Here is a 12,899-nt window from a genome sequence, read left to right on the forward strand (position 1 = left end):
TGCGATGGAAATCCTTCCTCCAGGTTCCGGAGCACCCCACTATTGCTGGAAATTCCTAACAAGATATCCTTTAGCCGTCCTGACTTGTCATACTCCCACACAGTGAAGCAGCACACGGGGGTAATGCACTCCCCTCGCCGCCATCTTCCCGTCCATCGTTTCATACTCTTAATAGAAAATGACTGAGACTCTGATTCCCTCTGGGTTCTCCCAACTTCCCTCATCCTCATTAATTATCAACTCTTATCCCTCCATTGTGATTGTTTTTTGAGCCCTTTCTCAGCACATTTTATCTGCCTCTAGCAAGCATAAACAACCACAGAAATGCACACATTTACACACACATACATGCACTCTCCCTGAATTGCTAAATGTTCTGCATTGAATCATCCTGACTTCTGCATAATTTGCTTTTCAGTCTAAATAAATAGTAGTTATTGACATATTGATATAATTTAAGTCACCCAGGTTAGATTTTTTTATTCACATGAATTCAGATGGCATCTTACTTTTTTGATTACCCAAATAGGCAATGTTGTGTTCTCAGAAAGATGGTCCATGTTTCTTTAAAATTTATGTTTTTTATTTCCTTCTGAGTTAGCAATGATAAGTTAGTTTTCTCTCTTTTTTTCCCCCTCTCTCTTTTTTAAAGGGCAGTTTAGGGAGATGAAAATGTGATAGCTGATACCTGAGAGCTAAATGTACTTTTTAATAGATTCAGAATTAATACATTCCAGTGGGATGCAGAAATCCCTTTTCTATCTTTTTCCTAGAGAAGCAAATATTATTGGGTAAATTACTTCAATAAAGACACCTGTCTCCAAACATTTAGCCCTCACCATGTCCCAAACTCCTCAAGATTCTTTTATTAGTATTTCCAACACTTGTTAAGGGAACACTTTCTTTTATGATGTCTCCAAACACCACTTTCAAGATGCTACATCATTATATTGTCAATCAGATACTTTTAAATGATAGTTTTCCTATTTCTTTCAAAGTTTTAATTTCTTCTTCAATTTCACATACCTTTCAAATAATAAATCTGCCTCTGCTCTGGTATTTCTTTCAGAGTATAGGCCAGGTCTTATGAACTCCTCTCTGTCAAATATTATGATTTTATCTTTTGTGGAAAGAATGGCATTTGGAAGGTTACGTGTAAGGTGAGTCACTAGTAGTGCTGACGGACGGATACACCAGGAATTAAGAACAGATCTGAAGCAGCAGTTAATGTGGAAACATTGAGTCTTGGCATTAGAAGGGTTCAGTGGGATGCAGGGGTGACAGCCCTGAGTTCTTCAGATTAGGAAAAAGCTCCCTTGTGGCCCACACATATTTAAAAGTCAAAGCATTGCTTGGAGTGACCCATTTGAAGTGCAAGTGGCAGCTGAGATAGAGGTTAGGAAAACAAGTGGAAATGTTTGCCTCGGAGGTAATGTCAGGGAAAGACAGCTACAGGTCCACCAGGATTCATGAAGGCACCTCCTGGGAGCTGATTATCTCTCTGGAGCAGCAGCTCAGCCTGTGCCCTGTAGAGATGCCCCTACCCACATTGTGCATCTCAGAAACAGTCCCTGAAATTCAGGAAACCAAGAACGTTGCTGGTATGGAAGAGGTGGTTCTCTGCTCCAACTTATATCAGAGCCAAATCCTTCACTGAGACCAAGCTTTCACCCCAACTAAGAATCAGTGACTTGTGACAAATTGCGCAGAGTCGGAGGCTTCCCTGTGTGTGCCTGAGGGGCATGAGGAATGGAGATGGTCTGAGAATTATCAGCACATGATTTTAATGGAAACCACGGGTGTGAATGAGACTCTCCAAAGTGAGAGGGAAAAGTGAGAAGAAAGAAAATCACCGTTTCACGTGTGGATGAAGGAAAGAAGCCACTGAAGCATCCTTCTGTGGGATCTGAGAGGGAGGAAGGGGGAGTATTGTTTTTCCTCTTTCTTCCACATCTCCAACTTCCTCCTCTGTGGGCATCTTTTCTTGGGCATTCAGACATCTTGTAGAATCATTGTCTTGAAAGCCAACTCAAGTCCCCATTTTCCTTCTTTCAGCTACTTCTCTATCTCTGCCCTTTTTCATAGCCACGTTCTCAAATGAGTTTCTAAACTGTCAAAGACCAAATCCAGACTTAGGTAAGGGGAGACTTTATTTGAAAGGATTATTAGAAGAAATGGAGGAGGACTGTTGCAATAGAGAGAAGGTGGTGGTGGCTCTGATCTGAGAGTAGACTGAGTGTCTTGTATTGTCAGGCCACCCTGTTCTCAGTAGGGGCTAAAATGGGTTATGCGATAGCTCAGACTGAAGATGGGCCAAAGTTTAGGAACTTGGGGAAAGGAGAGAAATTGAACTAAAGTTTGGTTAACAAGCAATTTGCTGTAACTTCTGGAGGTGGTGGTGGTGGGGAGTTTGTTAGTCAGTTTTCTGTTACTGTAATAAAGACCTGAGATCATCAATTTATAAAGAGGAAAGTTTTATCTTGACTTTCAAAGATTTCAATCCAGAATCAATCAGTTCACCTCATTGTTTCGAACTTATCACATGCTTGTGGAAGAGTGAGGGAGCAAAGCTGCTCACCTCATGGCTGGGATACAAAAAAAGAAAAGTGAAGAGACCTCAGTCCCACAATCCTCTTTAAGGACATTCCCCCAATGACCTAAAATCTCCCACTAGGCCCCACCTCTTAAAATTTCCACCACCTCCCAATAGCATCAAGCTGGAGCCTAGCCTTTGGGAACATTTAAGAGCCAAACTATAGCAGAAGACAAAACGGTTTAGCTATCCTTTATGAGGCAAAGGGTAGGAGTTTGGAAGGTCTTTGGCTTTATCACAGGTTAACAAAGTACATACGTGCGTCTTACCTAAGTCATTTTGGGAAGGGAATTTCTTTGTAGTAAACCATTTCCTAAAACATAAAAGACTGGGTAGATGGATGAGGGAGAAAGATTCCTTAACTACTGCTGGGTTTCAGGACCACAGGGCTCAGAAAAAATTCAACATTGTCATATATAGTTAGAGCCTCCTCAACTCCCATAACCCATCATTACATTGAAAATGCTCTTGCTAAGACCAGCAGTGAACTGCTTTTTGTAAATCCTAAGGGCATTTGGCTTCCTGGAAGCTGCTGCCCATTATGGTGTTCTCTTTGAAAGACTCCCTTTCTCCCTCTTAGGATAGTCTTCCTCCCACTTCCTTTTCCAGGGTCTATCCCTCTCTCCTCCATCTGACTCTGAAAATATTGGAAGTCCTCCAGGATCAGTCCTGTGAGGCTGATCTGTGCCTTCTCTCCAGGCCATCTCAGTGACCCTCGGGACCGCAAGTGCCTCTTTCTCCTGAGGACCCCCAGCTGTTTCATGTTGAGCCCAGATCTCTTCTTATGAGCTCTAGATCTAGAGCTCAGTCACTGTCTCAGTGTCTCCACATGGAGAAACCTTAAAATCACCCCATGGAAAGGCAGACACTCCATCTCCCTCATTGATTCCTCTCTCATCTTTAGTTCCCATTTCCATGAAGAGCATCTCCAGCTACCTGCTTGCCCATGTTGCATCCTTGCCTGGAGAACACTCTTCCTGGCCAGTGGCTGTGCTTCTTTCTTACCTCGGCTTCAAATGTCACTTTCCCAGGGAAGACTTCCCTGCTCCAATGGCTGACTCCCCACTGTGCTGCCTCCCATGTGCTCTCTTCAAGAACCCTGTAGATATGTCTGCATGTATGTGTGTGTATGCATGCATGTGTGAGTGTGTGTGTACGTTGTGTGTTTGTGTGTGTTTTAGTTGTCATCTCTTGCTGATTTAGACATAAGCTGTACAAATGCTGCATTTCTGCACCCGTCACAGTACCTGGCACAGAGAAGGTGCTGGCTACGTTATTTGCAGGGGGAGGAAAAAGAGAGATAGGAACCATTTCTGAGAGTTCAGTATAGAAGAAGAAGCACTTAAAAAAATCCATTAAATGAAGCATTAACAATAAGCCTTTAAGCTTACCACAGTATCAGATTTACAGAATTATTGTAGAGACAGTACAGAGTGTTCTGTATACTTCACACAATTTCCCCTCTTATCAACATTTTGCAATAGTATGTTTGGTACATTTGCCTTAATTAATGGACCGGAATTGATATACTCTTATTAGCTGCAGTATATACTTTGCCCCAAACATGCATGAGTTCCAGGAGCTCATCAAGGGTACCACATTACATTTAGAAGCCATGTCTCCTTGAGCTCTTATTGGTTGTGACAGTTTTTCAAATTGTCTTTGGTATTAATGATTTGTAATTAATTGTCTTGTTATTAATGTTTTTGTTATTAATTATCCTAGTTATTAATTGTCTTTGAAAGTTTTGAGGACCATTGGTTAGGTATTGAAGAGAATTTCTCTTAATTGGGATCTGTCTCATATTTTTCTCATTCGCATGCCAGAAAAAATGTGTTTTTTGGAGGAAAGTTATAGATGCAAAATGTTATTCCCATCCTATCTTATCAGAGTTACATATTATCAAAATGATTGATCACCCGTTATGTTAATCTTGATTCCCTGAGTTGAGATAGTGCTTGTCAATGTTCTCCTCCCTTTCCATAACTTAATCTTTGGTAGAAAATTACTCTGTGTGTTCAAACTTAAGAAATGGGAGGTTATTCTCCATTTCCTATATTGAGTTTTAGTTGACTGAAGTGAGCAGGATAAAGTTTTAGCCAAGATGACAGTATTACAGCTGTGGGAAAGAAGAATATACTCGTCCACACATGAGGCCTTTTAACCTATGTCATCTCATGTACTTTGTTCCATTTAAAAGAAAGAAATTTTGCCTCAGTTATGTGTAAATTAATATATTAATGAATTATTTAAGAAGTATCAAAGAGTGCATGTTTTAGAATGCTTTGAAATACACCTCGTTTCAATAGTTTTCTTGTTTACTCTCATTTAGTGAATAAATAAGAATCATTGGCAATTAGCAGCTTAACTACTTATGTATTAGTGAGGGAGAACTAATGAAATTTTAAAATCAAAACAGTTTATCGTTTTCCCTTTAATTAGATTAGGCATCCTTCCTCTCTCGTTTTTCTCCCACCTTTTTTTTTTAATTTTTATTTTTTGTAGTTGTAGATGGACACAGTGCTTTTATTTTATTTGTTTATTTTTATGTGGTGCTGAGAATCAAACCCACTGCCTCACGCATGCTAGGCAGGTGCTCTGCTGCTGAGCTATAGCCCCAGCTGTCCCACTGTGTTTTTATTATCAATTTGTGAATTATTAATTAATTAATAACTAATTATTTATTTTAAAATTTGTTCTAATTACTTATACATAGCAGTAGAATGCATTTTGACACACTGTGCACAATAGAGCACAGCTTCTCATTCCTCTGGCTGTACCTGGTGCAGAGTCACACTGGTCCTGTAATCATACATGTACATAGGGCAGTAAGGTCTTTCTCATTTCACCATCCCACCCACCCCCACATTCCCTCCCCTCACTCCACTCTGCAGAATCCAAAGTTCTTCATTCTTTCCTTTCCTACCCCTATTACAGATCAGCATCTGCTTATCAGAGAAAACATCTGGCCTTTTGTTTTGGGGGTTTGGCTTCTTTCACTTAGCACATATTCTCCAGCTCCATCCATTTACCTGCAAATGCCATCATTTCATTCTTCGTTAAGGCTGAGTAATATTCCATTGTGTTAATGTACTACATTTTCTTTATCCATTTTCATCTGTTGAAGGGCTCGTTGGTTGATGCCATAGTTTAGTTATCGTGAAGCAGTATGGAGATTCCTCAGAAAACTTGTAGTGGAACCACTATTTGACCCAGCTATCCCACTCCTTGGTTTATACCCAAAGGACTTAAAATCAGCACACCAAAGTGAATCTCTTTTGAAAACAGAAATAATGTTTATATAAAGTTGAGTCCATATATCTCTCACAGGCAGTGTATTATGGGTTAAGTTTACTTATGGTAGACATACATGGTTTCTTGCCATCCACTCAGTTCCTGTTATCCTTGGATTTGCTTAATTTTTTTTATTGGAGTATAACATATAATGACTATAATTTTTATACACTTAATTGTAAGTGCTTTAATCGTTTCCAGAGAGCCCCTATTTTTGTTAAATATCACATAAGATATGCTCTATTACCAAAAATATTTCAAATGATCTAATCACAGGGATAACTTTAAACAAAAAACAAAAAAAATTTGGTTTTCTTTAGAAGAAAATCCTATTTTAAATTCTATATGGCTTGTGGGTATTAGTGTATACATTTTTGTGTATGTACTATTTAACTTCTTACTCTTAAAACTATTGCTAGCTGGGAGTGGCAGTGCATGTCTGTAAACTCAGAGACTTGGGAGGCTAACGCAGGAGGATCTCAAGTTCAAGGGCAGCCTGGGCAACTTAGTAAGTCCTTGTGTCAAAATAAAAAAAATAAAAAACAGCTAGGGTTATAGCTCAGTGGTAGAGTGCCCCTGAGTTCAATCCCCAATACTATAAAAACAAAGAAAGAAACAACACTCTTCTAGTTATAACTCTTTATTTCCCTAAATATGGTTAGGTTCGCCTTAAGCGGGGAACTTGGAAATTATCACACATGGCAGTGAATTGCTATACAACGATTTTCTAAACAGTAACCATTCTCACACACAAACCAGATGATATGTTTGCAAATATTGGTCAAATATGACCTAATTATATTTCCAAAGGCCAGTTTCTTTCTGAGGATGAAAAACGCATGAGTAGATTTTCTCACAGAATGTGCATGTGCACGCTAGGGCTACTGTCACAAAATAGCACCAATTTGTTGGTATGAGAAACAGATCTGTCTGAAGCCTGTGTCCTTGGCCTGCAGACAGCTTCCTTTTGCTGTCTCTCACTGAGATTGTCTCTCTGTGCCTGTATACTCCTTATGTTCCTTCCTCTTTTTTTAAGTACTTAAGTCACATTGAATTCAATCTGACCCCCGAAACATCCTTTTTAACTTAATAATTTCTTTAAAGATATTATCTCTAAATAATGGATACATTTTGAGGAATTGGTTGGAGTTTCAACCTATGAGTTTTGGAGATGGGGTAGAATTTAAGTCATCACAGAAACTTTTGTTATGACTGGTAGAAATTAGACTGTGTCATTACGTTTAGAAGTAATTACGAAGCTCTTTGACCTTAGAGAATTTTAAAGTTTTATCCCAGAAACAGTGTGATGGTTGGCAACTGTATCTCTTACTTTCCATTCCTATTATCTTCCAGAGAAGTGATATCTCAGTCTTTTTCAGGGGCACATCGACAACTTTTGAGAATCTGATGAAAGGTGACTCTGATGAAAGTTAACTTTGTTTTGACAAACTACCTTAAAACATCACGTCTTAATACAATAGCCTTTTTCTCCCCCTCAATGTACTGGATGCTGGTAACTGGGCTGGCTCCAGGGGAGTTGCTGATTGATCATTGTATGGGACTGGCCTTGATTACTTGTGTGGTCCCTTAGTTTTCAATGCCTGTCACTTGTGTCTTGAGGCCAGCTGGCTGTGGGCAGGCCCATTGGAGGAACTGGGTCATGTGTTGCTGATCATTCAGCAGGTGTGCCTATTTCTAATCATGTGGTACTGATCAAAGTGATGTCAAGAGCAGGAAACAACAAGCGCCAGAGAGCTTTCTAAGTCTTTTCTTGCATCACTTTTGCTATTATCTCATTGGCCAAAGTTAGTCATATAACCCAGCACAGAATCAAGGACTGGAGAAACTACAAAGCCACATTGCAAAAGAGAGATGGGAAGATTTTTGTGGTCTCTAGTGAGAAAAAGAGGGAGATATAAAGATGAGAAAAATAAACAGGTAAACTGTATTCTGACAGGTGCTTTCTCCTATATTCAAAAATTGTCTTTTGATTAAAAAAAAATTGAAATTTGTTGTCTAAAAAAGTGCAAATGCTGGCTGGAGCACAAAAGGAACAGGAAGTGGAACGAGGATTGGGGGGACATGGTGGAGCATCTGCTTCATGAGCCTTGAAACATGAAACAAATCTCCTGAGTTCTCAGAGATGACAACGTGGGAAATTGGTCTGTAGGGAGTCAAAGGTATTTTTTTCTGATGAGGATGCTATTTCTTCTTAAGGCATTTTTAAATATAAGTAGCTCATGAAGGGATAATGGGAAATGCCCAGACTCCTAGACCCAGCAGCATCCTGGAAAATTTTGCCCCATTGCCATATTATTGAACTAAAAAAAATATGCTAAATTTGAAAATGGTTAACTGAGAGACCTAGAAGTAACACATTTCCCTGAAATTCTTAACTGTAAATCTTAAATTTGGAATTAGTCTTGTTTTCTCACAAGAATGGCAAATCCTTGTTATTTATTTATTTAATTTGATACCGGGATTGAACCCTGTGGTGCTTGACCACTGAGCAACATCCCCAGCCCTTTTTAAAATATATTTTCTTAAATTTAGAGACAGGCTCCCACTGAGTTGCTTATGGTCTTGCTAAGTTACTGAGGCTGGGTTTGAACTTGCAATCCTCCTGCCTCAGTCTCCCAAACTGCTGGGATTACGGGGGTATGCCATTGTGGCTCGCTCCTTGTTTATTCTCTCTAACCAATTCTGACTTATACCTACCCTGATTATTCTGATCTTGATTTACAAGCTTCTTTATGCCTTAACCCACTGTCAAAGCCAACTCTTAATTTCCACTCCATTAATTTAGAGAGCTGAGCCCTGACCTAAATGTATATTATAGAATTGGATTATCAAACTACTTAATTTGAGAGTACATTTGTGTATGTGTTTCCATTATTGCAACAAAACACCAGAGATAATCAATTTCAAAAGAGGAAGGGTTTATTTTTTCTCATGATTTTGGAGGTTTTAGTCCACGACCAGTTGGTCCCATTGCTTTTAGGACTGTGGTGAGGCTGCACCTCATCAGGGGAGCATTGCAGCTGCTCACCTCATGGTATCTGGGAAACAGAGAGAGAGACAGGAAGGTGCTGGGACATCCCCATATAGGCATGTCCCCAGTGACCTAACTTCCTGACTAGGTCCTGCCTCCCTAAAGTTCTACAACCTCTCCATAGCACCACAGGCTGGTAATGAAGCTACACATGTCCCTTTGCGGTAGACCCAAACCTTAGCAGGGCGTGTTTTGTTGAAAGCTTTTAGTTTTTACTTGAGCTTTATTCTATAAACATGAAAAAAAAATTCTATTAGAAACATCCAAGGAAACAATATTTCTTTCCACATTAAATTATAAGTGACAGATCCATAAACCCTCATAGATTAACTTCAACTGGAAACTCGTTTAAACTGTGTGGCCACTTCAGAAGAGGTGAACATGGTAGCTAGTGTTGTTTCCAGAAACATACTTAAATATGCTCTTCTCTCACGTTATAACCTAGAGTTGATTAGCAGAGTGAGGAAGCCGTATCAGTTTTTTTTCCCCCAATACTAATGCTACACTATTAAGCACCACAAAATCTCAGTGACATCCAATGATAAGCATTTCTTCTTAGCCTCATAGGGTCTGCAGGTTTATAGGCTATGCTGTGAAGGTAGCAGCTACCTGGGACAGACACCTTCTTCTCCTGGTAGTGGACAGAAGCTCCTAGCAGGACAAGAGGAAACACTCAATACCTGTTAAGACTGAGACGCTGATCTGGCACACTGTCACTTCCCCCATTTTATTGGCCAAAGCAAGAAAACACAGTCAAAACCGAAGGCAGGAGTCAGTAAACGAACTATGCCCAGCAAGTTCTCTAGAGCAAGAAAGAACTAGGGCGGAAAATTTCGTCTACCACAGAGGGGTTGTTCTTTACAGAAATAAACCTCCTCAGACACATACCAGGTCATGTTTTCTATGGTTTATTGATATTTAGTGTTTAATCTGAATTGCTTGGTTGTGCTTCTTGATTCATCTGAGGCTGGGAGGTTTCCAAGATACCTTTTAATATGTTTACTTGAAATTTTGATTAGGAGTTGCAAGTCCTTTTCAAAGATATCTCCAATAACAGTTGGGAAACTGGATCTTCTTTCTGTGCTGATGCCCCCCCCCCCTCCTTAATAGGTATCTATTAACATCCTACACTTATTTCAGCCCAGAGGTGCTGAAGAGCGAGCCTTACGGGGAGAAGGCTGATGTCTGGGCGGCAGGCTGCATCCTGTATCAGATGGCCACCCTGAGTCCTCCCTTCTGCAGCACCAACATGCTCTCCTTGGCTACAAAAGTAAGGAAAGTTGGAAGACAAAAGGTCTCATGTTGCTTTTAACAGGCCATTCATTTACTTCCTAACAGAAATTATGTGATTTTTATTCAAATGTTGATTGAAAACAACATTGCTTTATTAACTGCATGATCCGACTTATTTTTTCTCCTTTCTTCTAAATATAGGCCCCATGCTATGCACATTTCCATATCCAACTGCATTCATTCATTCATCATAGAAATTTATAAAATATGAATATATCAATTTACTTTTGGTCTCTTATTATTATTTAAATTTTTTTATAGTTATATATGGACACCATGCCTTTATTTGTTTATTTTTATATGGTGCTAAGGATGGAACCCAGTACCTCACATGTGCTAGGCAAGTGCTCTGCCACTTAGCTACAGCCCAAGCCCCTGGTCTCTTATTTTTAATTGCAGTTTGGACTGCCCACAACCCAGCATATGGTATTACCCCATGCATCTTTTTATTATGAATCTAAGATTAACTGTAGCCCAGCATGGGGAATATAATTCAGTGTTCTAGAATTGTTTAATTAATGTTAATTTTTTATTTGGTTGGGATGTTTTTATCTCTGATTAAATTTTGTTCATGCACTTCATGTTGTGGCTAAGGATCATTGCTCTAAGATGCCAACAGCCCCATCACATCTACCACTGCAGTCTGTTTGTTTTGCAGATAGTGGAGGCGGTATATGAACCAGTGCCAGAAGGCATCTACTCTGAGAAGGTGACAGATACCATCAGCAGGTAATTAATCTCACAACTTCCAACATATAGGAACCATCAAGAAGTACCTCACATCTATAAACATTCACTATTTAGGTGGAGGGGAAGGGTCCCCACCTAATCCAAACCTGGAAAGATGTTTGTGTATCACCAGTAGTAGTGAACCTCTGGAAGCCATTGGAATATCCTAGAGGACATAGTAGAAAATATCATGCAAACACTAGAATGATTATTTGGAAGGCTTCTTATCAACTTGTAAAACACATGTGACACGAAACTAAGTGAAGAAAATAGGATATGAAACTGGAAATATGACAAGAAGCATAAAAGTCTGCACACATATGGAAAAAAGCCAGGAGGAGAACACAGGAAACTGAAGAAGTTCGTGTCCGAGGATAAAATTGTAGATACCTTTTCATGTCTAATTCTTCAATTGGCAATATTGTCCTTTATAGTAAGTTGTCAAGGAAAATCAGAAGCTCTGGCCATCAAAATAGTAGGAAAGTAATGAAAGTCATTATCTCCATGCATTCCCAAAGTTCTGACCAGTCCCTCCTGGCCCCATGAGGCTGTCCCCACTCATCTCTCACCTGGCCCCTTCTGCTCTTTCTCCTGCTCCCTAGGCTCCAGCTATCTCCTCCTACTCCTTTGTCCTTGCTTTTACTTTATTTCTAGACTCTTCCCTCCGACGTATGCATGATATAGGCCCTCACTCCACTTGGCTTTCTACTGGAACCCACTCTGCCCACCCCACTGCCTCTCAGTGCTCTCTAGCCCCCTTACCTGCTTCATAAAACTCAGCCCCATCACCCCTGAAATATACACATGCATAAACCCTTGTTTGTTGATTGTCTGTCTCTTCCCCACCACAAAGTAAACTCAAGAGCAAGAACTCTGTCATCTTGCTTCTTACCAGTTTATTCCCCAGAATAGTGCTCTGCATAGAGTAGACCCTGGATGTGTGAATGGATCACTTTGGTTTGGCTGATTGCTATTTCCAGACCATCTTAGGTAGTCGAGTCAGCCCAATGTGATTTCTGTGCTCCATTGAGCTGTACCAGATCCTCCTCATCTTGGACTGTAGAAATCCTAGAGTCAGTCCAAAGGGAATCTTTTCCATCCCATCCTCTTCCCAAGTATTTTAAACCTTGCTTTGGCTTCTGTCTCTGATGGACCATAATGGTCATGTTATTAAGGCTAGTCAGTCCCCTTTCCCTTTGGCTTCTCCCCTCCGGGTCCATGTTTCCTACTAATAATTACCCCTACTCTATTTTAGGATTATTTCTTGAACCTTTCTTGTTTGGCATAATGCTGACCTACAGTCTTACAAGTCTCAGGCTGTGGAGCCAGGTCTAGCAGGGGCAGAGTGCTTGCTATGAATTGCAGATGGTGGCCAAGGGTTTCTGCATCTGTGTTTCCTCATCTAGTAAAATGGTGATTGTAATGTAATAGTACCAACCTCATCAGGTCCATGTGACAATTATGCAAAGTAGCATAAGCAAACCACTTGGCATAGGGTTGAGGAAATGGCAAATACTTGCACACTTTTGGCAGTTATCACTGTTAATGTTATGGGAAACGGGCTGGAAGCTCTTCCTAAATCATCTGAGTTTCACATATTCTCAGTCATGCCTTGTTGCCAGTGAATCCAGACAATTTATTTCTATGATTCATTCCTCTTCTCTGTTATTTGTTTTCTGGAAAGTACCTTATATATTGAAGAAGTCTCTGGAGATGGCAAGATGAAGATACCATATTTGCTCATTTAATTTCTCCTTTTCATGGGTAGTTGAGTGTGCCATAGAGGGAAGGGGAGAGATACCAGAGAAAAAGGTACAGAGGCAGCAGTCTGACTTTGTGCAACTGAGCTGCAGGACTGTCAGTCCCTTTTGACAGGTTCCCTGGCCATCAACACATTTTTTAGGATCAGTAGACCAGTGTGTGTGTGTCTCTTTATAC

The 12,899-nt window shown here is 40.1% G+C and overlaps 1 protein-coding gene across 5 annotated transcripts in view; it reads left to right on the forward strand.

The window, feature by feature from the left end:
* Positions 1-12,899, forward strand: part of Nek10 (NIMA related kinase 10) — a 210,725-nt gene that overhangs the window by 120,678 nt on the left and 77,148 nt on the right. For all 5 annotated transcript variants that reach the window (XM_015489627.2, XM_048794821.1, XM_048794822.1 and 2 more), the window contains 2 exons: positions 10,080-10,209; positions 10,891-10,961. In XM_015489627.2, the coding sequence (XP_015345113.1) occupies positions 10,080-10,209; positions 10,891-10,961 (201 nt within the window). The remainder of the gene's footprint in view (positions 1-10,079; positions 10,210-10,890; positions 10,962-12,899) is intronic.

This window comes from Marmota marmota, unplaced genomic scaffold (genome assembly GCF_001458135.2).
Source record: "Marmota marmota marmota unplaced genomic scaffold, marMar, whole genome shotgun sequence".
Classification (NCBI taxonomy): Eukaryota; Metazoa; Chordata; class Mammalia; order Rodentia; family Sciuridae; genus Marmota; species Marmota marmota.